Source organism: Pelophylax lessonae, assembly GCF_965119305.1.
Source record: "Pelophylax lessonae genome assembly, chromosome: 3".
Lineage (NCBI taxonomy): Eukaryota > Metazoa > Chordata > Amphibia > Anura > Ranidae > Pelophylax > Pelophylax lessonae.
This window is the reverse complement of record NC_138770.1, coordinates 382,469,594-382,496,375: the sequence shown is the minus strand read 5'-3', so window position 1 is coordinate 382,496,375 and position 26,782 is coordinate 382,469,594. Positions and strand designations below refer to the sequence as shown.

General features: G+C 42.0%; 1 protein-coding gene across 1 annotated transcript in view; it reads left to right on the top strand.

Annotated features, from left to right (window-relative positions):
- The window catches only part of MCHR2 (melanin concentrating hormone receptor 2), a 324,899-nt gene that overhangs the window by 221,845 nt on the left and 76,272 nt on the right, over nucleotides 1–26,782 (top strand). Inside the window, exon 4 of the mRNA XM_082248916.1 lies at nucleotides 11,257–11,451. Coding sequence (XP_082105042.1) covers nucleotides 11,257–11,451 — 195 coding nt within the window. The remainder of the gene's footprint in view (nucleotides 1–11,256; nucleotides 11,452–26,782) is intronic.

Genomic DNA, 26,782 nt, shown 5'->3' with positions numbered 1-26,782 from the left:
CCTAAAGGGAGATATATGGGGATCCTGCTCTAAAGGGGATCTATGCAATAGATCCCCCTTTAGAGCAGGGTCCCCATAGATCCCCTTTAGAGCAGAGCCCTGTGATCAGTGTGCGGCCTTAAAAGAATAATGTTTACTTTGATAATTGTTTATTTAATTAAAAATGTTTTAATACCGCTTAGGATGTTTGTTTACATTTATTTATAAAAGTGTATGTATATGTATATGTGTGTGTGTGTGTGTGTACATATATATATATATATATATATATATATATATATATATATATATATATATATATATATACACACACGCATGTATATTGACCCCCCAAAATAATACCTTGCCACCCCTTTGCCACCCCTGTTTTAAAAGTCTAGCTCCGCCACTGCTTCACACAATTGTTGCTCAGGCAAGGCTTCCTTGCAGTGCGCAAGTTCAAATAGTGTTTCCTGTAAGAGGCTGGGGTGGATTACTTAAACAAACAGGTGTGAGAGCACGGTCCCTAAAGCTGATACACAGGCCAGAGAGGTAAGCAGATAGTCAGGGTATGAAACATTACTGCAGATTCATGACACAGTGAAGTTAGCTTCCGGTTTTGATGGGGTTTTGATGCACCAAAAAAAGGTGGTGTCCCCCTTTAGCTCAAGTAATTCCTGTTCTACTATAGTCTGTAATACTTTGACAGCTGCACTCATCTGAATAGGGTAAAAATACCTATCACTCCTATAAAGCACACTGCTGCTAACATCACAAATAGTGTTTCTATAATCAGGGGCCCTTGTCTCCTGCTCCAGAACATCCTCATCCAGAAAATACTTTCTCAAAATTAGAGTTCTGAAAAACCTGTTAACATCCAACAATGTGGAATACATATTGAAAGGAAAAGTAGGAGAAAAGGCCGATGCATAACAGAGACACCTCATCATCAATCAAAACAACACCAGATAAATTAACCACATACTGAACAGAAGAAAAATGTAAGCTTAAGTATTTCTGCATTGGGGATATCTCTTGTTGGGGTTTACCATGTCTCCTACCCCTGTGTCTTTTTTAACCTCTTTTTGAGTAATCTGTAGTAACTTCATGGGTTTTCATTTTTTAACCCCCCCATCCTCCCTAGCATAAGAGAAAACAAAGTTAACAGATCCCCTAGAGCCAGAGAGTACCCACTATCTGATTTCTCTGATTGAGTCAGAGACCTCAGGTGAGCTGAAACTTGCTTATTCCTTAATCTGTACTCCTTTGATTGTATTTTTGGAACACATCCCAGAGATACTTAGACCTCTTTGTTTCACCAAATCAGCAAGTATGGTATGTAGCTTGGTGCACAGCATACACTGATAACTGATGATCCTTGTAAAAAGATTCATTGTATTGTTTAATGTCGTTACACAAATTTTCAAGACAATATCCCTCATGTGTAACAATTAACTTTGAAAGTATAAATGAACACATGCTCAAAATGTAATTCCAATCTAGCACAAACATCTCTGAATATATACAGTGCATCCGGAAAGTATTCACAGTGCATCACTTTTTCCACACTTTGTTACAAACAATTGTATGTAGGGGGTATGGGCCTATGCTGGTCTGCACACCAAAGGAGTACAGTCCAAAGCATTAAGCCTAGGGGTTTGAGTGTGCCACGAATACCAATATGAAAAATAAGAATACTTCCACACTTCCAGAAGGTATAAAAATGAAAAAAATATATAAGTTTATTCAAAGTTCATTTACATAATTTAGGGATATATGGAATTGGGTAGACAATACAAAAATTACATATGACAATACATATTACATTTCAAAAGACCAAGAGAAAACAAAGAGAATGGTGCAAAAAGATCATTAACTTTTAGGAGCTTTACAAAATGGAAAAAAGAGCTGGAACTACGCGTTTCGCAAAATATGCTTCTTCAGGCTCCAGCAGGTTAAGGATATAGGTACTTCTATGAAATAAACAATATATGTATTATTTTATAATAGAAATACATGCTCTTATAATACAACACAACTAATCAAAACATACATAATTACCAAAAATTAAAAAAGGTTTGGTTATTTACCAATATTGTTCAATATTAGATATTCATAAATATTCAGGTATTGAATGTTCATTTAAAAACACAAATTAATTCATTTTAGCCAGTGTTAGATGAATATATATTTGTTGTATATTCCTTAGATTTAAAAGCTAGGAATGACTTAGCGGATATTATCTTATCTGACATTCAATTATATAAAATGACAAAAAAAGAAAAAGGAGGGAAGGAAAAAAAAAAAAAAAAAAGGGGGGTATATCAAGTAATCCATCAGAGAAGCTTGAGGGGGGGCGTTTAGGCCAAAACCCTAAACAATCCCTGGATAGGAAGTCCAGGGTATGTCTGGGAAAGGGCCAGACATGAAGGGAAGTGATTGGCAAATATATGAGGAAAATCAGTATTATCCATATGGCAAAGAAAGCTTACCTATGATCTTGTTTTGACGTTGTTTTTTACTGGATATATATATCTGGTCAATTGACTGAGTATATGTCTTTTCCGTATGGTCACAAAATAGGAAGAAGGGAAGGGGGAAATTGGAAAGAATAGGGATGGAAAAAGATTTTGTATATATGTGGGACCTATAAATAAGGAGATAATGTTGCCAGGGTTATAAAAAATTCAGTGATTAACATACAGTGTGAATTATAAAGAGGATAGTGCCTAAAAAATAATGTGATATGATTGTTTTCCCAATCGAGTTATAAGGTGAAAAAATTGATGTTACAGGTAGTGAATAAAATAACAAGAGCCAGAGAAAGGTAATTAGTATTTATAAATAATAAAATAATTAGCATAGGAACCAAATGTGATAAGAAGGGAAGGAGAAGGGAATATAGGTGGGAGTGTGTGTAGTGCTAGTAAAGATAGATGCTGATATGTAGATAAGGGATATGATTGTTTAAGAAAGAAACTTACCCTAATTGGATGGAATAGAGTCTTTTGATTTGTTATTTATGTCTCTCAGCATAAAAGAGGCATCAAAAAAATAATCATTAATATGGCCTGGATAGAAAGAGAGAGGTCCATAGGGGAAGATAAAAAATAGGGATATAAATAACAGACGACTCAATCATATCTCTCAATAGCGCTGTTTGTGGATATTATTGACTGAAAAGTCAATTGCAGTTGTCCAATCTCTATAAAAAAGAGAGATCATAAAGATGGTTTATTAACCTTATCTATACAGAAAAAAAAAAAAAAAAAAAAAACGGTCAAAAGTGACCAAGAATACAATCTATAAGAAAAAGTAAAAATAAAATAAAATAAAATTTGTATTTAAAGTCTTTTAGGACTTTTACCTTATTCCATCAGCGCTCAAATGAGAGAGTACGAAAAGATTGAGAAATCTGGGAAGTTCAAATATGTGTGTCCGCATCAGTTTGGCTGGCAGTATCAATCTGCACATTTGTTTGGTACTTAAATAGGTGTAGGTTTGGCGCCAAAACAGTTCCCCTGCGTCTCCCGCCCCCCACGTCCGCCCGCCAATTGTCCGTAGAGGACTTGCGGGAGGACGTTCCTGCATCACCATCGCTAACGTCCGCTTCCGGTCGTATAGACCGGAAGTGACGATAGCGTGCCACCTGTAGTGTCAGCAGAGGAGGTATCTCTCAAGAATAGAATAACAGAGATGTATATAAATAACATAAGCATGGGTAATCTCGGCAATGGATTATAGAAATAATAACATTTAGTTTCCTTCTTGATATAAGATAATAAAAGATTTCACCAGAGCAGCCAACAAAGAAGAAGAAACATAACTAAGGAATACAATTTAGAAAGGATATATTTTTCAGAAAAGCGGGAAATTAGATATATATAAGTATCGCACATCCAAGAATTACTGATTTTAAGGAGTATAATGTTTCTGGATTAGACTTTTCACTATTATTCATGGTAATTAAATAAAGGATTATAAAATAATCCCATGAACATGATAGAGGCTCATGGATAAAATAGTGTATCCAGCCGTCAATAATTGATATGCGAATAATTATCTATATTTTCAATTTTCATTCATCTATACATTTACAGAACCCTTGCTTATAGATAGGTTATTTATAAACTTACTACATGTTAAGTTAAGGATAACAGGACAAAAGGTCCCCTGATGGTTAAATGATAAACAAACCAATAAAAAAAAAAAAAAAAAGGGGGGGGGAGGTAAGGGAGGAGGAAAAGGGGAAAGAAAATAAGGAAAGAGGGGGAAAAAAGGGATGAGTGTTACAAACAATATCCCACAATGACAAGGTGAAAGAAGTTTGTTTGAAATCTTTGCAAATTTATAAAAAAAAAAAAAATGATATGTATATAAGTATTCACACCCTTTGCTCAATACTTTTTGAAGCACCTTTGGCATCAATTACAGCCTCAAGTCTTTTTGAGTATGATGCTAAAAGCTTGGCACACCTATTTTTGAGCAGTTTCTCCCATTCTTCTTTGCAGGACCTCTCAAGCGCCATCGGGTTGGATGGGGAGCGTCGGTGCACAGCTATTTTCAGATCTCTCGAAAGATGTTCAATCCGGTTCAAGTCCTGGCCCTGGCTGGGCCACTCAAGGAGTTGTCCTGTAGCCATGTTATCTTGGCTGTGTGTTTAGGGTCATTGTCGTCTTGTCCTGTTGGAAGCTAAACCTTGGCCCCCAGTCTGAGGTCCAGAGTGCTCTGGAGCAGGTTTTCATCAGTGATGTCTCTGTACATTGCTGCATTCATCTTTCCCTTGATCCTGACTAGTCTCCCAGTTCCTGTTGCTGATAAACATCCCCACAGCAACAGCAACAGGAACTGGAGAACATTCAGGCCAAAGCATCCAATCCTTGTTTCATTAGACCAGAGAATTGTGTTTCTCACGATCTGAGAGTCCTTCGGGTGCCTTTTGGCAAACTCCAGATGGGCTGTCATGTAGTTTTACTGAGGAGTAGCTTCTGTCTGGCCACTCTACCATACAGGCCTGGCTGGTGGAGTGCTGCAGAGATGGTTGTTATTTTGGAAGGTTCTCCTGTCTTCACAGAAAAATGTCAGAATGACCAATTTGGCTGGGCGATCTGCTCTAGGAAGGGTTCCAAACTTCTTCTATCTATGGATGATAAAGGCCACTGTGCTCATTGGGACCTTCAATGCTGCAGAACTTTTTCTATACCCTTCCCTAGATCTGTGCCTCGATACAATCCTGTCTCAGTGGTCTACAGACAATTTGTTTGACTTCCTTGGACTTCATGGCTTGGTTTGTGCTCTGACATGCACTGAGGGACCTTACATGGTGTGTGCCTTTCCAAATCATGTCTAATCAACTAAATGTACCAAAGGTGAACAATATATGTGTAAAGCGCTGCATAACTTGACTCACTTTATAAACACCTGTAATAAATAAAAAATAAAACAAAATATGTTGGCAAGAGCTGTTAGAAAAATAGTAGACAACATAAATATTCACCAAATAACTTCATTCTCTGGCAAAGTAATTGAATCAAACCACACATAACGAGGATTTTCAGAGACTCCTATAAAAACATTTATAACATTAGAGGAAACAAAACTCCCTATGCAAAGGGAAATACAAATCCAAGAATATTTAAAAGACCCTCTTACCCATTTTATCAGATAAAAAATTTCCACCCTTTGGGCCAAAATATCACAATGACTGAAGTAGAAACTACAATTAAAAACACGGAGACAGGGAAAAGTCAGGGCCCTGATGATCTAACTGTAACGCTACTCTCATAAGAGTAGCTGGTGAGTATGGATATCTCCCACCCTGTACAGCAAGTTACAGGAATCTTCCAAGCACTCTGTAGTCAGAAAACAGTTCTTGCAGCTTTGCTTTTGAATTTTATTAGGGGAATTGAACTTGAAAGGGATTGAGGGGATTATGGGATGCCCACTTGATCAAAGTAATCATTTTTTCAGGGACAACTATATACATCCAGTATATTCACTCTTCTGTCTCCTGCACACACTTGCTTGCAGATCTATTCCTTCTCCTCCAGCACAACTCTTGCTTGAAGACCTACAACACCCAGGACCAGCTAGAGCTGAAAAGATGATCCAAAACAAACTCAGGTCCAGAGGAATTGCCCTTTGCAGGCAGGGACTGTGGGCCCCTTTGGAAGTGTAGCAGAAAATAGGTCTTAGTGCTTAGCTGTCCTATTCCTGTGGCTACTGATCCCAGTACCACCTCTTCACATACTGCCAGCCCACCTGGCTGCAACTGCCCCTTTCTCCTGCCCATTCCACCACTGTCCTCCTGACTGACTCTGCATCTATCCCAGACTGCCCTCTCAGTCTGGCCTCTCAGTCCTCCTGACTGTGTGTCACTCACAAGCCCCCCTGGCTGTCTTCCTCCGTAGAGAACTTCCCGGCAGTGTCCTCCTGACTGTCTTCTCCTTGCTCCTGTGCCTCCTGGTCAGGATCCCCCTGTGTATCTTGAAAAGCCCCCCCCCCCCCCAGACTAAGGTGTTACTCTCAAATGCCTCCAACAGCCTAACACCCCATCTCCAGCTTCTATCCAAACTCCACAGTCCCAGCTGGGCTGACCATGAGTATTTGAGGGGGCCAGCCCATCTGCTGGGGATTGGTCAGGGCCCTTATGAATACTTTAGGCATCTCCTCCAAGTCTGAACACTTTACCTACTTTGTACAAAAAAAACTAGCTCTGGCTCTCTAGCAACTCTAGGGGGTGCTACACTCACCCCCCCCCCCCCCCCAACGTCCAGCCTGTCCCCATGGCTGGGGAAATTTAGAAGAAAAATAGCAGGGGCATCCTATAAAAATACAGAACAAACTGGGATGGGGCTATAGTACAAATAAATAGCAGTAGAAAAATATACAGGTATTTTGTGTTTGAAAACCATATATATATATATATATATATATATATATATATATACACACCACACCATTCATACATCCTGGCTACAGGTCCCTGCAGCTAACATACACAGTACCATGCAAAAATATACACAAAAGGCCAGAGCACCTCCCCCTCAATGGAAGCCCTCTGCCCGCTGGAAAATGTTGTCAAACAATGGCAGGGTGAGCATCCGCCTACAACGACACCTGCAAACAGAGAAAAACACAGTATAAAAAATCTTAATACTAACACCTAAATAACTGGACACAGATTCTGTTAGCAGGGGGTTATGATCTAACTGACAAAAATATAAACAAGTAAGCACACATTTTTTTCTTTTCATTCTGGGAGCAGGGGGTTATGAAACCTGCTGGCAGAAACAACACAACGTTTTTGAGTCCCTGTTAGGACTTAGGAGGAGCACCTCCTTTGTCATCAGACTCCTTGTAAAGGATAAGTGTCTGACTCTAGGCTTCACCCAAGTTTATCAGAAGGGACAGTCCGTCCTTCATGGGTCAGGGTGGCAGGCCAGCCTAGTCCACAAAGGGAACAGAAAAGCAACACAGGCAGCAATCCCCCAGCTGTTTATGTGACAATCTTCACTTGGAAGCTGCACACTTCAACAGTCCTTCAGGCATAGAGATTTGGATCTGGCAGTCTCCTCACACTGCTGTCAGCTTTTTGATGGAGACAGAGTGGCTCCCAGCAGGCTGTCCTGCCTTCATGACCACCACTGTGTATTTGTGGATTGCTCTCCCCAGCTAATATTCTTCCAAAATGTCCTGAAACCGGGCCAAAGTCTTCTCACAATCTGGTAACCCCTGGGGCTTAGGGATATGCACATACTCCCACACCAGGTCATCCTCCCACTCTCCCAGGGAGTCCTCAATGATGTCCATGATGACGGGAGGGACATAAGGATAGTCCAGACCCCACTTCAGATCTGTTTTTCACAGAACTTTCCTCTGTAACCTGAAAATCCTGGGCAGTTCTCTTTGTCTCCGTTTTTCTGGAAGGACATACGCATTCAGGGGCCTGAATTCTGTTTGCAGTCTGTGGGAACCTCAATCTATGGCCTCTGCTTTTGACTCACCTGAGGGCACATCTCCCGTCTGCACTGGCTCCTTCCAGGTTGGGGTCATCAGAGCACATATGCGCAGCCAACACTTAAGGGACATTATCTGGTTCCTGCTAGGCAGTAAATACAGTTACCAGGTCCTTAATCTCCAACTTTCAGGCCACAGCAGATCTCCAAGGTCCACTCGGTATTACTGTGGCTCCTGTTTGCTGGATACTAGCCAGGTAAATGACTTGTCACATTGTCCAGGCACTGAATACCGTGGTCGGTATACAGCATTCAAAACACAGCAGGCATAGGACTCTACATAGTTTTTGGTATATACAGCAGGCATAGTTGCTCCGTCATCTCAATCATCCTGAGGGCGAATCCCCCGTGATGGTCCAAACGGACACTGGTGTCCACCAGTGTCCACTCCTGAGGATCAGGCAACCAGGTCAGCCCTGGATACACATGAGCACACTCTGCCATCTTGCGCCTCTCTCTCACTGCTAGCAGGGAACATTGGGTTTTTTTCGGGCGTGGCTCCACCCCCAAGTTTCCAGACTGGCTGGTGCCTGCAGCTATGATAAGCAGGCCTTTTCCCGCGTGTTCTGCTGTAACCCCTTGTTAGCTGTACTTGAGTTTGCAGACACACTGATACTTGCATAACTTGCCCGAATATGTCGCTCAGAACCGACTGTGACTGAGCAATTGGGAGCAGGAGGCAGCCGTTGTACGGTGGTTGCCTGAGTAACAATAAAGTCTATGGAATATTTCTCAATGTAATAATCAGGATTAAGACAGTCCCTCCCACAGGCACCCACTGGCTTAACATAATCACCATGGGTAACAGTAGATATATCCAGACACACTTTACTGTAGGTAGCAGGAGTTTGAAGTATAAAGTCACTTGGTCCAGCATTTGCAGATCGCTGGACATATTTGTGGTTACCACGGGACAGCACATGGTAAAGTTACTGAATATCTGGTTAATATTGAAAGTACTCCTCCCAGCCATGGTTATGGCAACTGGGTATGCAGGGTGGCAGTAACTTGAAAAGGCAGCTTCCGCTGGCTGCTATGGACAACGGCACTTGGTTTTTAGTGCAACAGTCACAAACAGGCAGAGCACATAATTCCTTCCCTGGTTAAACCCCTCTGGTGCCCTTTGGAACAAGGCACAGTTCCCTGGCTCAATGAGAAAACTTTGGTTGCTAGGAGGTTACCCGTGGCCAGATATCCCGGAAGAGCCCCCAAACATAGCGCTACCCCCAATAAGAGCCGCTAGTGAATATGGTTATCTACCACCCTGCACAGCCAGGCACACAAATCTTAGTCAGAAAACAGTCCTTGCAGCTTTGTTCTTATATTTTATTAGGGGAATTGAACTTCAACTATACCTATATACAGTACATCCAGTACATTCACTCCTCTGCCTTCTGCACAAACATACTTGCAGATCTACTCCTTCTCCTCCAGCACAACTTTTGCTTGTGGAACTACAACACCCAGGACCACCTAGCACTGAACAGATGATCCAACACAGACTCAGACAGATCCACAACAATTGTCCTTTGAAGGCAGCGTGGTAGAAAATAGGTCTTAGTGCTTAGCTGTCCTATTCCTGTGGCTACTGATCATAGGACCACCTCTTCATGCACTGCCAGCCCACCTGACTTCAGCTGCCCCTTTCTCCTTCCCATTTCACCATAGTCCTCCTGACTGACTCTGCATCCATCCCAGACTGCTCTCTTCCAGTCCTCTCAGACATGCCTCTCAGTCCTCCTGACTGTGTGACACTCACCAGGAAGACACCCTCATGGCTGTCTTCCTCCCTGGATATTTGCCCAGCAGTGTCATCCTGACTGTCCTCTCCTTGCTCCCATGCCTCCTGATCAGAATCCCCCTGTGTGTCTTGAAGAGGTGTCCCTTCCGCACCCAAGCCTAGGCCTGAGTTCAACTCCCAGACTAGGGGGTTACTCTCAAAGGCCCCCGAGAGTCTGACACTCCCTCTCCAGCTTCCACCTAAACTCCACTGTCCCAGCTGGGCTGACCCTGAGTATCTGAGAGGAGCTGCCCCTTGCCAACCCATCTGTTGGGGATAGGTCAGGGCCCTCATGAATACTCCAGGAAGCTCCTACTCCCCTCCCCTCCACTCCCATCCTACTTGAACGTTCAGCATGTTTCAAGAAGTAGAGGGAGGTCTTAGAGATGCTGCCTGTGAGTCATACTAGCCTCCCTGAGTCACTCACCCGACCCAGAATAAACCGCACAGGCTTGGTTGCCGGCCAAGCCTGAACAATTTACCTACTCTGTACAATAAAAAAAATAAATAAATAACTCTAGCCCTCTAGCAACGCTGGGGAGTGCTACATACCTTTGCACTATTATATTACATTTTCATCTATCATGGTGCACCTTTCATGTGTGAATATTTCTCTCTGCCTAAGGGAGTATCCCTTCCTCCTTGTGCTCTTCTTGCACATATCACACTATCACCAAAAAAGGGTCCCAGCATTTTGTTCAAGTTTTCATCCCATGTCTTTACTAAATTTTGAGAGCTAGCCAAACCATTTTGGGGTTTAGATACACTTTATTAAATTTGAAGAAAGACATCATTTTGGTAAATTGGCATTTTTTCCTAAAGTACAGGGGTTGATTTACTAACACTGGTGAGTGCGAAATCTGGAGCAGCTCTGCATAGAAACCAATCAGCTTCCAGGTTTTTTTTTGTCAAAACTGAAGTTAGAAGCTGATTGGCTACCATGCACAGCTGCACCAGATTATGATTGCACTAGTTTTAGGAAATCTCCCTCACAGTACCACTTGATTCAATAAAACCAAACACTTATCAAGGTCTTCCCTAAACTTTGTATTAAATTAATTGGTGCCTACATTATCTGTCATTACCCTGAGTTCTGCATCAGCAGAAGAAATGTAAACCCTGTCAGCCTTGGAATGACAGTCACCTTTTTTGCTCTGAATGGTTGGTTCTTCTATGGTACTATGAGGATCTTTCTAACAGTTAAGCTACTGGAATTGCTGAAAAGCTCTATGAGAGCCAGGAGCACTCTCTGGCATTATTGAAAGCAAAATGATAACTGAAGAGTAATTATCTAAATATTGCTTGATCATTTTTGCTCACACTGTAGCTGTGACATGTGGTACAGTGCTTAAAACATATTGTACCCAATATAAATATAATTGTAGATCAAAAATACCTGCATTTTAAGAGACACTTGCTTGAAAGAGTATTTCCATTATCACTGAATTATATTACTAATTACATTGTTTAATGTTACAGGTACATGGCTCTTGTACAGCCATTTCGTCTAACAAGCTTGAGGACAATATCAAAGACTATACGTGTAAATATCCTTCTATGGGCAGCATCTTTCGTTGTTGTGTTCCCTGTCTGGGTCTATTCAAAGGTCATCCAGTTCAAGGATGGATTAGAAAGTTGTGCATTTGATCTAACAACACCTAATGATGTTCTCTGGTGAGTATTATAAAATGTAAATTACTTTTGACTCTCGTTTTAATGGAATAACAAAAGCTATGTAAACTGTTAATAGGCTCTAACATTACTTTCTCAGCAAATGTACAATTTATACTTAGTACAGTATTTATCATATTAAAATATAACATTTTTGACTGAGTCTAAATAAAAATAGCCTAGCACAAACTGTATAGCAACTATGATTAATTATTGTGCAGTACCTAATGCACAAGCTGACATTTTCTTATGAATTTTTAATAGGAATTTTGCATTTTGAAAAATTCCAAGTTAATGTAAATTATAGAAACGTATTTACCAGAAATGTCTGTATTATAAATAATTATACCAGAACTAAATTAAAATTAAAGTTAAAGAAAATCGCGGGAATGATAGTCCGATTTTCCTCATTGTTTCACAGCAAATCGGAACTGATGAAAGAAAATTTGTACGAAAGTTCTAATACAATAAGTCCCGGTTCACACTACCGCGACTTGTCAGGCGACTGGTCAGCCTGACAAGTCGCGGTCCATTCTGTGCTATGGGAACCGTTCCAATAGGAGCGACTCAAGTCGCTCCGAGTTAGAAAATAGTTCCTGTACTACTTCGGGGCGACATCGGAGCGACTTGCATTGATTTCCATTATGTGAAGTCCGTGCAAGTCGCGCCGAAGTCGCGGTGCACGCGACTTCACAGGTCGTCTGCGAAGTCGGATCGCCATAGTGTGAACCGACACTAAAGGCTTTTTTTGTTGTTGTTTGTTTTTATTGTTGTCTTTCGTTTCTGATTTTTCTCATACGAAAATCATCCAAAAACGGTACTCATTAAGTGAAAATCGTTTGTTCTGTTCCCATAGGAGAAACATTTTGGAGCTTCTCTCTTCAAAAATTTTCATTCAGAGGGTCGGAATCGGCTGTAGAAAGTTGTATACACACTATAACAAAATCATATGAAAGTTATTTGGACGAAAAATCTTGCCTGATTTTCTTATAGTGTGTCTGAGCCTTAAAGTATATCTAAAGCAGAACATTTTATTTGTTTTGCTCCCAGTCCAGGGATATTTTCTTTCACTTCCTGTCTGGAGAAAGACATATCAGTAAGTGGGAGAACATCTCTCAAAGTAAGGGAAATCCTAGAGGCATAACTAGAACCTTCAGGGCCCCAGTGCAAGAAACCATGAAGGGTCCCCCTGGCCCCCTCTTCCTCTGAAATCGGGGCCCTTCACTCCCACAGTCCTGCAGCGGGACCCTTTCACATGTTCTGCAGCGGGCCCTCTTCCTGCTGTCTTGGGTAGGGTTTGCTACCTTTTCTTCCAGCCAAACCAGAACACTTTAGTGATGCAAGGCAATTTTTTTTGTAGTAGTATACACTATACATATATTTTGTGATTAAATAACATTTTTAATCATATGGATTTAATCACAAGAGTCTCTCCTTACATCAGAGTCCACAGAGTTCCCCTTTTACATCTAAATCCACAGAGTTCTCCTTTACATCTGAACATGCAGAGTTCCCCTTTACATCTGAACTTGCAGAGTTCCCTAACACTATAAGGGGGGAATCTGCACACTCTGATGTAAGAAAGAACTCCGGGGGCTCTAATTTAGGGGAAAATTGAGAACTCCGATGTGCAGAAGGCACTCTTATGTAAGGGGAAATGCTACAGACTCTGGTAACCAGAGCCCCCAGTTACATCAGAGTTCCCAGTCTTCCCCTTTAATCAGGGTTCCCAGAGCTCCCCCTAACATCAGAGTCTGCAGAGTTATCCCCTACATCAGAGTTCACAAAGCCCCCCTTACATCAGGAGTCCGCAGAATTACACTGAAAGAGGACACTGCAAGGATCTCTGTAGACTCTGGAATGAGAAGGAGAACTCTGTTGTAGGGGGTGCTCTGGGAACCTTGATTTAACATCTTCCTCCTGCACTATAGCCAAAATATGGCTACAGCGCAGGCTTTGAGTTCTGGCAGGGAGTCCATGAATGTCCTCCCAAAATCCAACCTCCCGCGTGCTCCCTGGGGTGTGCATCCAGGGCACTCTGTGACAGTTGTTTCCAATCACAGATCACAGTAAAGGGCCAATCACAATGGCCCGTTGCCATGTGATCAGCTGTGTCTAATCACAGCTTATCATATGTAAATAGACTTGTCGGTTATCAGCAATCCTTTCCTCCTATGCTGTGTCTGTGTGGGGAAAGGAGAGCCATTAACTAGCAATACTGTTAGTACATTATTTACACTCATAATCTGGGAACTGATCATCAATGTCCTGATTATCACTGCAGCCGCATCAGTGCCACTCATTGCAGCCAATCTGTGCTCATCAGTGCAGCCTATCAGTGCTCATTATTGCCACCTATCAGTGTCACAACAGTGCCCATCAGTGCCACCTAGGAGTGCCTATCAGTGTCACCTATCAGTGCAGCCTCATCAGTGCCCATCAGTGCCTCTTCCTCATTGCCTAGCAGTGCTATCTCATCTGTGCACATCAGTGAAGAAGAGATATTATTATTTGCTAAATTTTTTTACAGAAACTTCAAATAATTTTTTTTCTTTTGTTTTTTCCTTCATTTAGTAACAAATAAAAAACCCAGTGGTGATCAAATACTACAAAAAGAGAGCTCTATTTTTGTGGAAAAAAAAAAACAATAAAAATTTCGTATGGTTACAGTGTTGCATGACCGCGCAATTGTCATTCAAATTTTGACAGCGCTGAAAGCTGAAAATTGGCCTGGGCAAGAAGGGGGAAGGGGGTGAAAGTGCCCTGTATTGAAGTGGTTAAGGGGAACTCTGATGTAAGGGGGTCTCTGCTCACTGAAGCCCCCCTTACATCAGAACCCGCTGAGCACCCCTTACATCTGAGTCCCCTTTACCTTAGTTTACTAAGGCAGGAGGCAGGGTGGAGAAGGGTAGGGGGGGCACTTCACTCACAGACAGGGGATGGAGGATGAGATCACTCACTCATGATAGAGGATCAGCCAACGGCTGTCTGCATCTTTGATCATTCAGCTGCTGGGCTTCACACTTTCTGTGGTACACACACAGGAGGAGGAGGAGCAGATCAGCTGTCTCTCTTCTCTCCCATCAGTGCAAGGGAGGAGAAAGGGGGGAACTATTAGCGCAGGCACTGTGCAGTGTGAGAGAGAAGCTTTCAGCTCAGAGCCCTGCAGCCAGAAACACTGCTGGGGTCTGGTTACAAATGCAACCTTTGTGACACTGGTTGTTCTGCCACTGGGAAATCCTCTCTGGAGCGGAGAGATTTCCCCTCTATTTCTGACCCAGTGACAACTGGGTTCAAATGGTCACAGTTGTCTCCAGAACAAGAGTCACCAGAACAAATAAAGAGGGTTAATATCCTTAGCAGGGACAGAGACAGCAATAAAAAACCTGATAGGAGGTCTAACCCTTCCTTTTTCAGTAAAAAAAGAAAAAGATTTTAGCATTACACTTTTACACTGCCTAGAATAACAAAATCAAAGCTAAACATAGCAAAGGAAAGCCCATACAATTTTCATTTACTGACATTATAATATCTCATAGTAAATTTTAAGGGAAATTACTTATATTCTGACATAGGTCTCTGACTATCAAACACTGTAAAATAATATTTTTTTAGCAAATAAAGTGTTACTAAACCCAGAACCCTGCATTCACTATATCTGGTCTCCCAAAGTACTCAGAACATGGAAATACAATTATTTTAGTAAATATAAACTGCTAAATACCTTTTCTCATCAGCAGTATATAGCAGTCTTGTGACTTCTATCAGTGTTTGGGTAAATCCTTTAGGAGGAGTTTTCATTCTACTCTGACAGTCCTGTGAGGCTTCAGGATCCCTGACCCTTTGTCTGGACAGTGCTGATTGGTCCTGTGCTGATCGCATGCACCCTCCCAAGAAAAAAAAAAAAACTCTCTATCAATATACAACAAACTGAGCATGTGCAGAGTGACTCCAAAGGCTCTGTCTTATAGGAGATGGTTAGGGAACAGAGGAGGAAGGGTAGGAACAGAGAAGACAGGATCAAACAACCTTTTTACACAATGTGGAGGATTAACCCCTTAGGTTCCACAGTGAGTATAACAAGCATGCTTTACTGCATATACAGACTGATTTTACTGTTGTAGGTTTAGTAACACTTTAACCCAAAGGCAGATAGACCAACTGCTGACCCAGCTTCAGCACCTTCTCAAACAATAAGTTTTGAATAATGGTGTTAAAAGCTGAACTATAGTCTATAAGTAGCATCCTTACATAATTTCCCTGGCTCTGTAGATGACTCAGACTGATTTTACTGTTGTGGGTTTAGTAACACTTTAAGCTTCAGCTTTTTTTGTAGCGAGCTATGTTTGATTTGAGTGTGGGTTTAAACCTCAGCGCGTGCATTAAAGGGCGTGCCAGGTAAAAAAAAAGAGGCTTAACTGGAAGTGACGACATACTCGTCTCTCCCAGTTTCTAGGGTCACAGCGAGAAAGAAAAACCTCATCAGTTCTTCTCTCTCTGTTCCATACAGCCATCACCACCAGCCACAGCGCTCCCAGGCTCCGTGATCAGACAGTAGAGCCCGAGAAAGGCCAAAGGAGGGGGGTGGGACCCCATTCTGCCACCTGCAGAAGTAATGGATGGCTGTTTAGCCACGCAAATCACTTCTACCAGAAAGGCAAGCTCTGGCTAAAAAATACATATCGGGATGATGCCATCATGATCCCAGTATAACTACTTCAACCTGAGGTCATCCATGGTAGTCCTACGGGAGGAAAGTAGTTATTATCCCATAAAAACCGAGACTTACTCTTTTATTCACACATAACCCACATGCATGAACACATGTTTTCTAAGCCTAGGATCACACTGTTCATTAAATCTTTTTGCTGCTTAGAGATATACAGTTGTTGATGTTGTTCATCATCATATTAGTAGCACATTGATTTTAGTGAGGTTCCTTGCCAGTGTAGCCCTAGGATTAATTATAGCGTAAAGTTGGAATGTGGAAGATGGAAAAATAAAAAGTTAAAGTTTGAACTTTTCCATTTTTTTTTTTTTGCAGATAATGGAGAAGTTAAGTGAAATAAAAAAAACCTATTTTAGCTTTTATATGTTAATTAATGTAGTTGTTATATGTAACATACGTGTAACAAATTTATTTTTAAAGATATGTGTTAGCAAATGGTCAACAAGTTTGGACCAGTAGAACCTGAACAGATGCATAAACATAATGCATGCCAACATGTTCTTTTTCTAAATAAAGAACATGACTTAATATTATATCATAGATCAATGGAATTCAGTAATCTGTATTGCTTTCAAACACTAGCTACAGATACAGGTTGTAGGCTACAGTAGGCTGTTATTTTAGTAAAATACATAAATAAATTATGTACTGTATTTAAAAATGCTTGTGAATTTTTTTTTTTTTTTTCAGGTATACGTTGTATTTAACTATTACAACCTTCTTCTTTCCTCTACCATTAATAGTGGCTTGCTACATTTTAATTCTGTGTTACACATGGGAGATGTACCATCAAAACAAAACTGCTGGATGGTAAGAAAAATATATGTCTGTTTGCTAGTAAAAAAAAAAAAAAAACACCCTTCCTACAGCAGAACTGCATATATTGTATATACTGTACATATGCATATATATATATATATATATATATATATATATATATATATATAACATGTAGTGTGCTACTTGTAATAACTCTGGTCCTCATGCATTACATATATCTGAAGGAGTTTTTGTATCACATGTATTAAAAGAATAACTTTCTGCGTTGCCTAAAGAAACCATTTCACCAACTTAACAAATTGCAGGTAAAAGCTCATAGGAATCAAATATTTTAAATACTGCAAATGTGAACACTTCAGGAGGAGTCAATTCCCATGCACAACTCCATCCCTCCAGCACATTATAGCTGTCTCCTCTTATACGATTGTTCGCCCTGTGACATAACCTTTTATATAGCAGCTAGGGAAGGTGCAAAGGAAAATATTACTGACTGTCGCCTGAAAGATGCTGTCGAGGCTGCTGACATAACATCCAAGATGTTGGCACCCGACAGCATTCTCTGGACTTTTTGGATGCCTACACAGGTACTTTTTGGATGCTTTTACAGGTAAATAACATTTAAAAAATACTTTAAATTCACATATAATCTTATGGGAAGTTTTGTTGTTGAAATGATTGGTCTGGCAACAGGGTCTTTTTAAAGAAACCTTTCCTTTCTTCCAGCCAGGGGCATTAAATTAAGGAGCAATATAATTGATCTCTATGGGTATTAGAAACTGTACATAGTTCAGGTTTTTTAAAATCTTAGTTCTCCTTTCTTAGCAGTATTTAAGATTTATTATTGAAATTAAGTATGTTCTATGCACTTCTGTGCCCCAGCCATTTCTATATAGCTCTCACTCCCTCCCCTCTACTAACCACTGTGAATCTGCCTCTTCACTGATGTTAATTTAAAAAAAATGTGCATAATTACATTTCCTATAATGCAAATAGTACTGCAGTGGGAAGGAGGAATTGGAAGTGTTGGATGAATGAGGTGGTTGGGTATGATAGATGATGCAAATTAATTTGCATTGGGAAGGAGAGAGAGAGAGTGGTGGCAGAAATACAGGGCCGGCACCAGCATAAGGCAGCTTAGGCAAATAGGGGGGACGCTAAAGTTGGGGGTCCATCAAGATGCTGGCACCAGCTCAGGAATAGCGCAGGATGTTGGCCAATACAGCCCCAGGCTCTGTGAACTTCAGCCGCTGCCTCTCTACAGTGACTTTCAACTGCTCTTCTAGAGTCCTGGCCCTCCTCCTCCTCTCTCTCAGTGTCCACTCTCTTTTCGAACACCTGATCCAACTCTACCACCCACTTCTCTCCCTCCAGCACCCGCAATGAAAAGCAATTCCCTCCCACCTGGGGGGTACCATTCCAGCCTGGAGACACTCACTGCTGAGCTAGAGGCATGTGTGACATGAGGGGGGAGGAGCCAATACCAGGGGGAGGGATATCACACCCACAGTGAAATTTAGGGCACAGTTCTTAGATAGTTCTGATTATACAGCCCGCTGACTATACATTACAGATCCCACAGGAAAGATGAAAACATGAGGACATAATGGGGACAGAAAATGGAACAAAGACAAATGGGGCAGTCAGAGAAGAGTACATGGGGACAGAGCAAAGGAGATGAAGAGAAAACAGAAGACATGGTGAGATGTGGACAGAAAAAGGAAGATGGGAACAGAGCAGGGAGATGGAGACAGACAGAACAGGGAGATGGGCAGTTAGAGTAGGAAATATGGGGACAGTGAGTCTGGGTTGCTAAACCCAGAAGGACGGATTGTAAAAAAAAAAGTGCTTTTCTCCTGTCTATAGGGATAGGTTCACATATATGCGGTGTGGGAAACGCAGCAAATCCTGTGCATTCCCCCCACCACTTTGAAATTACACGGCGATCATGCAAACTGCAGGGAGTGTCAATGTTAAGTAAATGACACCCCAAAACGATTTGCAAAATGCAGTGAAATTGACAGGATCAGATTGCATAGGTGTGAACATCCATGGGAACTGATTTCAGTGCAGGAAAAAAAGGGTCCTGCACCTTTTTTGTGTGGATTTGGTGCAATTTTATCCATACAAAAGAATGGCCCAAATCACGCTGTACAAACACTGCATGTAATTACATGCTGTGTTCTGCATCACAGATATGTGAACCCAACCTAAATGTCTGTAGACAGGAGAAGAGCGCCTTTAAATTTTCTGGCATCGCCCCCAGCTCTGCACATGTGTAGTTCCAGAGCTGGCCAACTGTTAGACAACTGAGCTCAGCCTGACTCAGGTAGCATGACAGGTATGGGAGGGTGCATGTGATGTCAATCGCTTGGCGTCTGTTTCTAGTGGTTTGAAGAAGACAGGCAGGAGGAGGAGGAAGGACCAACAGCCTGCCTGAGCCAGAGCAAGATGGCAGTGCCCTACAGCCTGCCTGAACCTGCCCACAGTGCCCTACAGGCTGCATGCATGAAATGGACAATGATTTAAAAGGGAAGTACAACTAGGAACCCCGAGTTAAGGGGGGGTTGAGGAGGACACTTATAAAACTCTGGTGTAAAGAGAGACTCTAATGTAATGGGGTTCTGTCACCAGAGTCCTCTTACATTAGAGTTGCCAGCGCTTCCCCCTACATCCCATTTTTTCAGAGTTCCTCTTACAGTTTAAAACACAACATATACACACAAGGTGATATTCACCATCCGTGCGCTAATAATACCAGTCCAAACGTAGCTTGTGTGTCTTCCTTCCAAAACATAGTCTATTAAAGCTAGGTGGCTGCTGCTCCAGTCAACTCCACTGGGTGGCGGAAGAGAACACTGTGCAAAAGATAAACAAAACCAGGCGCACATCCAACCTAGTGTATTATAGTTTTTATTAAAGGAAAATGAATCAATATGAAATGCACTCACATGGTACAGCAAGTACTAGGCATATGTAGGTTCCCCTCCTCTGTATGGCCTCTTCAGATCCCGCACTGTAACCACTCAGTGTCCCCTGGAAAGTGAAGCTCCCCTCAGGACGAGCGATCCGCTGCACCTCCGGCAGATCCTGCACTGGATCCTGCACTGGACCCACTCGATGTCCCCTGGAAAGTGAAGCTCCCCTCAGGACGAGTGATCTGCTGCACCTCTGGCAACTCTGCCTAGTGCGCCTGCGCCCGACTCCGCTGTCCCTGCCATGAATCCCGCACATGCGCACAGGGATCCAGGCAGAATGGAACAACTCCGGCAGGACAGAGAGTTGGGATGACCAAAGGGGTCAAGATGACTGGGACAATTAAGAAATTAAGAAGGAATCTGGAAGTTTTAAAGGTGTGGGAAAGCCTGGGGTGTCAGGAAAACCCCTACTGAGAGACCAGAAGTGAACAGCAGTAAAGCAGGGAGCTGTGAGTAAAGGCTGAGTGGATTAATAAAGAGTTTAGAAGGCTAGGAGAGCTGCTGAGACGGTCTGAGAGATCAGTGCAAGAGCAGTGTTGCTGCTGAAGAGGGAACCAGGTGACTGGCATTTTCTCTTTTGCTCTTTGAAACTGAAACGCCTGCATGGTAAAACCTCATGTAAGGTAATTTGCTTTTCCTTTAAATAAAAGTGAGCTGCCATGCCCTTAAATTGCAGTTAGGGCTTATATGACTCACTAAAAACACATCTAGCCGAGAGCTTAATCACCCTATATCACAGAATATAATTAAACAATGTTTTTTTTTTTCATGCACCAATTATTATCCAGACGATCAATAATAAGAATGTTAATTACTGGTACATATCTTCAACATGGTGGACCTATTTATGTAAAGTATTTTCAATTGCCTCTGATATTATTAGAGGCAGAGGTTTCTACTAATAAGCAAATACATCTGACATTGAAAATTCAATGTCCAAACATATAACATATTGTAAACCAACGCTTTATTTGTTCTACAATGTAGGCTTTATTGTCTGTATTGTCTGTCTACATTAATTTTCTGGTATCAGAACAACTAACTATATAGTTTATTATGTTATTTCTCTCATTAATTTATCAAAACAAGTTTTCTGAAAAAAAAAAAAAAAAAAAAACAACATGCCTTAACAGAAGCGCTATAACCAGGATACAAGTTATTTTGCCATGCTATTCGCATTTAATGAGCTGTCATTAACTGAATATTATGCCAATGTCTTTTCATATTACAACGTGTATAATGGTAAATCTTTTACATGAAAGTCAGTTATAATAAGTTGTAGAGGGAACATGCTAGGAAACATTTTGTCCTGTTTCTATTACTTACAAACTGCAAACCAGAAAGACCTTCACAGTGTTCTATTCTTATTAAATATAAACTTAATTAAGTGAATCTAATTTTTATTGAGGGGGCATTATGTTTGTAAAAATTGTAAAATCACAATTCATAAATACATAGCCAGGGTAAAAACAAAAAAGGGCATGTCTAGTTACTATATTACTCTAAACCTGCATCTAAACTTATTAATAACACAGCATAGTTTTACATAAAGAAATAATAGCTAATACTCTCCATAAAAATGAAATGTATGCATTTATAGAGAAGACATAGAAAAGTTTTACTTGAAGCATTACAATCTCACATCTTGACCAAATGCAAATTAGACAAATTGTTCTTGATTTCCCATTCTATCAGATGTTTCACATAAAGTCTAGCATCCTTCCACACTTGAGCATTATGGACAAATGATTGCTTCTAATTTGTGTGACTAAGGACATCTGTGTTCATGACAGCTTTTCTGCTCTTTTCTACATGCATATACCTATTATTATCCAGTAATTGATGTATGAAAAACATTTGTCTAATAATAATTTTACAGAGATGAATATTAACAACACACAGTATCAATGAATCCATGCTAAGATTTTTATTTAGTTTAGAGCACTCTTATACTTTCCAGCTTCAAACTTTATTTTTGTGAGCCTGGATATTTTCAGTTTTAAAAAAGTTATTATAACTTTTTTTTTTTTTTAATTTTAAAACTCAACAGGGAAGTGATCAAGACTCTGTTTACTCCTGTCAACATGTTTCCAATGTTAGATTGACTGTGCCTCCAGTGAACACGTATTTTATGTGCAATTCAATAGAGTCAGGATCAGAGTCCTATTGTAAAGGCATATAATATTAAAGTGTATTTAAAGCAAAAAGGTAATACATGGTAATGCAGCTTACTGGTCTTTGGTGTGGTTGCTGCATTTATTTTCTCTTTTCAAGTATTATTTATAAGCATCTGTTTTATTTTTACCTGGTAATCCAGCATGTAAAACACCACACTTTCAATCCTTGGGTGGCTAAGATACTACTCCGTGGTATCTGTGGGGGAAGCCATGGATTTCACCCTAGACTGCTCTTCTGATATGGACTACAAACATGTCTATAGCTCTTTATCTTCATTACATGGGGGGGGGGGGAGGGGGGGCCAGGAAATTGATAGGAAGGAAGATATTCTTTAGTACAGCTCACAGGAAGTAAAAAGAATACTGCATTTCTGGCAGGATCAATATGTATTTTTAAATTTGTTCTGAGCTTGAAAAAAAAAAAAAAACAAACACAGCAACCGTATGTAAAGACTGCATGTGCTTTACAACGTGTGCTGCAACATTTAGCATTTTTGTTCTGGAGTTTATATATCCTTTAAAGGTCAACTTCAGGCTTTGGGACACATACACTCCTGAAGGCTACCCAGCATTGTACGTTATTTTTTTTATACTTATTTTTTTCCAAAGTCTTCTAGGTCAGTTACATGACATGCATGCTCTTCTTCTCCCAGTCATCTTAAGTAGTAAATAGCCCTCAGAGAAGCAGAGAGCAATGCTGATGACAATGTGATGATACTGGTGCGCTGTCTGCATGAATGAAAAATAGAGTGGTTATGTCCCCTCGGGGGTGTGGCCCTAACACGTTTCATTCCTTTGGCATCATTTAGTCCAGAAGATCGAGGATAAGTTTGAGTTGCTTTTTTTACTTTGTTGACTGCCCATTATTGTTAACAGGACCTATTGGCCACTTTTGTGGGTGAATTCTCAAAAATTTAGTGAACAGTTTTTACATCTTAATTTGCCACATAATGATTGTATGCATGGCCTTCAGATTTTTTACATATTCACTTTTCTACTTTACTTTACCTTTAATAACTTTGTCATTGTGATAAAATAAGCAATTCATAGATAAGCCACCAAAGTGAGCAAATACTTGGTTTCCTTTTAAAGCTGTTGAGCATATCATATATGTGGGAGTGCAATGTTTTCAAAGAGTCAGCCAACTCAGACAAAGTGAAAAAGAATTGTTCCCTGAATAATTTGCTCACTAGGTCTTATATAATAGCTCAGTTACAGATGTCTATAGTCAAACAAATTAGAAGCAATCATTTGTCCATAATACTCAGGTATGGAAAGATGCTAGACTTTATGTCGCAGGGCAAAATTGCAGCAGTGTGAAACTAGCCTAACTGTTCATTGATTAAAAAAGGTCAATAAAGAATAAATGTTTAAATGATAAGGAATAAGAGCAGACTGTCAGAAAAGCTATGAGAATATTGTATTATCATGAAATTCACTAAGGATCAGAATCTTTTAAATGTTCTGTTTAATTTTTGGAACAACAAACAAAAAAAAATGTTTTGCATATTTGGATTTGTGTCATATGTGTCTTGATCCCACTATATACATTACAGTGCAATTAACACAAGGGAAATTGATCTTTTATAGATTCTAGAACAAACCAAATTAAAAAAAACAATAATCATTGTGCTTCTTTAAATCTTTACTATGGATAATTTCATATATAACAAATACTAAAATTGTTCTTTTTAGTGATCTTTATATTTGCATTCCTTCCTCATGAGAGAGGTCAGGCAGAGAAAATTGAAATGTTTGATACTAGAAGACCATATTATATTGGGTTGCAACAAATGTTCAGCTTGATCTTTCAGAAAATATTAAGTGCAGAAATAGCAACATCATACCCAAGTCATGTTAAATTATGCTATATTACATTTTATGATCATTAATTTTACAGAGAAATACTGTATATGCTATGAGTAACAAGTAACAAACTACTGTATATAGGTTTAGATATACTGAAATTATTGTATCATTAGAGCAGATTCAAAATTTCGATCATGCTTGTTATTATTTGTATGTTTATTTATTTTCTGCTGATTTGGAGGTTATTTTTAATTGTATTTGATTCATGGCTGTTGTAATGCTAATTTTTGGTTAATTACAAGTTTTTTTTATTAGAGGCTCTCTGGCTTTTAAACATATGCTTTGACTGTATTCTGTATTTATTATTAAACGTTATTTGTTATTTTAATATTGTAATTTGTTGTCTATGTATTAAAACAGTTGACTATTTGTTGTCCATGTATTGTGTATGAATGCCTATTTTTTCCCCATGTATTGTCAGAATTGCCATTTTTTTACCTACATATTGTCAAATAGCTGCTGTATATAGAAAAATATTGCTATAAATAAATCCCCTACGGGGGCGTGTCCTGGACATGGCGGAGTGAAGACGTGCTCTGAGTGAGCTCCGGCCATCTCCCTCTTTTACAGCACAAATACTTACCTTCATCCACGTTTGGCATGAACTCTAGCCGCCGCCGACGATCCCGGAAGCCCCTGCGATCATCCCCGGGGTCGGATCTGCATCGGTTCTTCCCTGGGACGAGATCGGCCTCAGCCCGCGCTCACGCGGCCGGCCCGGGTGCAGCTCTCTCCCCCTCTACTGTCATGGCGCAAGCACCGCCATCGCCCACTGCCTCGGTTCAGTCGGAACCGTGGGCGCTGTCGGGCACCCCTCTCCCGCTCGGCTCCCCGCTGGGACACTCGAGGGCGACGCCAGAGCCTGGGATGGAGGCGGACCTGCGAGCCCTAATCCGGGCCCTGCCGACCAAGCAGGACATGGAGGCGATGGTACAGCGAGTGGAAGAGGCCCACAAACGGGACTACCAGGCTGTCCGGGCGGACCTTCAGCAGCTGTCTGACCGAGTTACAGAGGGTGAGTCCTCGTTCTCTGCCCTTGAAGCCCGGGTATCACAACTGGAACAGAGCCACTCGCAGCAATCCCAACATGTAACGGCCCTGCAGTTGAAAATGGAGGAGATGGAGGACCGTAGTAGGCGCAACAACCTTCGGTTGCGGGGTCTCCCTGAAGCCACTGAACTGGACTCGCTCCGGCCTACCCTGCTATCCATTTGCCATACTCTGGTACCAGACATCCCACAAGCCGAAATGGAGTTCGACAGGGTTCACCGTGCCCTAGGTCCGCGCTCTCAAGACGTTGCTAGACCCCGTGACGTCATCTGCAGACTCCACCATTACTCCCATAAGGAATCCATCCTCAGACAAGCCTGGGAGACTGGGGACATAGACTTTGATGGCGCCAAACTCAGAATCCTTCCGGATTTATCGCGAGCCACCCTGCAGCGCAGAGCCCTGCTGCGTCCTCTCCTGGATAGGATCCGCCACACGGGCTGCACCTATCGCTGGGGTTTCCCCATCTCCCTCACGGTCCGTAGGGGATCGGCGTCCTTCACTGTGTCTCACCCGGAGGATCTTCCGGCGCTATTCGCCTTCCTGGATGTGGAACCTGTCACTGTACCGAACTGGCTCCAGCACTTGCCGAATCCGCCTCGCCGACCCCCGGGCTCCACTAACCCTGGCAGAGGTCTATCGCCCCGTACCCCTAGAAGCCGGAGGAGGCTGGTTCCTGCAACACCACAGGCGGTAAGAGAGGACTGAGCTACCTGCCCGTCTCAGCTCACATCTACTGACTATTGCCACGCCACCCTAGTTGTTTGCCTTGCCTGAGCCACACGGACACTGGGACATTAGTTTGCTCTTGCTTCCCCGGTCCATGGCCACCCACCTGCCCCCCATCCTTGATGCACCTTCTTTTTTGGTGCCCTACGAACATTGTGCACCCCCCCCCCACTGTCCCCTTTGGCTCCGGAGTTCCCTCTGCCCCGGCCTCACCCCCCCCTCTAGGATGCCCCTTGGCTCGCGGTGTCCGTGACGCGCATAGGTGATTCCTGACATGGGACATGCACTCTTTACACTCTCTCCCGGACTGCCCGCCAGCTGCGGTATGCTGCTTCCTGGATGTTTGACGTTGCTGGGACTTTGAGAACTGTCTACCCTGAACTCTGCTTTGGAACACCTGACTCTCCTCCGCTTTGGCTCGAGATGGACAGACGTCTTCTACCTGCTATCGGGTCTCCTCACTGGCTGCCCCCGCAGAAAGTATATTGCACTGGTATTCATGTCTTTGTTTTCTCATGCTTAAATACGGACGGCTGGGGATGACATAATGTTGGCTGAGTTTGGGGGTGTCGGGGGGGGTGGGGGGGGGGGGTGTGCTCAGGGTAAGCATGGCTGGCGGGCGAGACTTCCGCCCATTGCCTGGGGGAGGACGGGGTCGTTTGTCCCCCTCTCCCTCCCCTGCTGCTCCATTCCGGGAACTGTGCCCCTGTGATTGGCGTTCTGCTGGGCGCCTGCAGCCACATATGGGGGATGAGGTCTTGCGCTACGGGGGGGTGGTGCCCCGGTTTAACTGGGGGAGGGTGGCCCTGGGCTGAGGGTTCGGTGCCCTGCATGGGTGGTCGCTGGGGTGGCACTACAGTGCCTGTTGCTTTCCCTGTCTAGGCGCACTCTCGGCTGCCCCTCCTATGTGGCTGGGCGAGGCATGTCATATTTCTTGTGTCGGGATGTGGTATGACACTTCTTCGTTACGGTGGGGTCACCTGGAATGGTGGCTCTCGGGTCCTCCATAGAAGCATGCCCCGAGT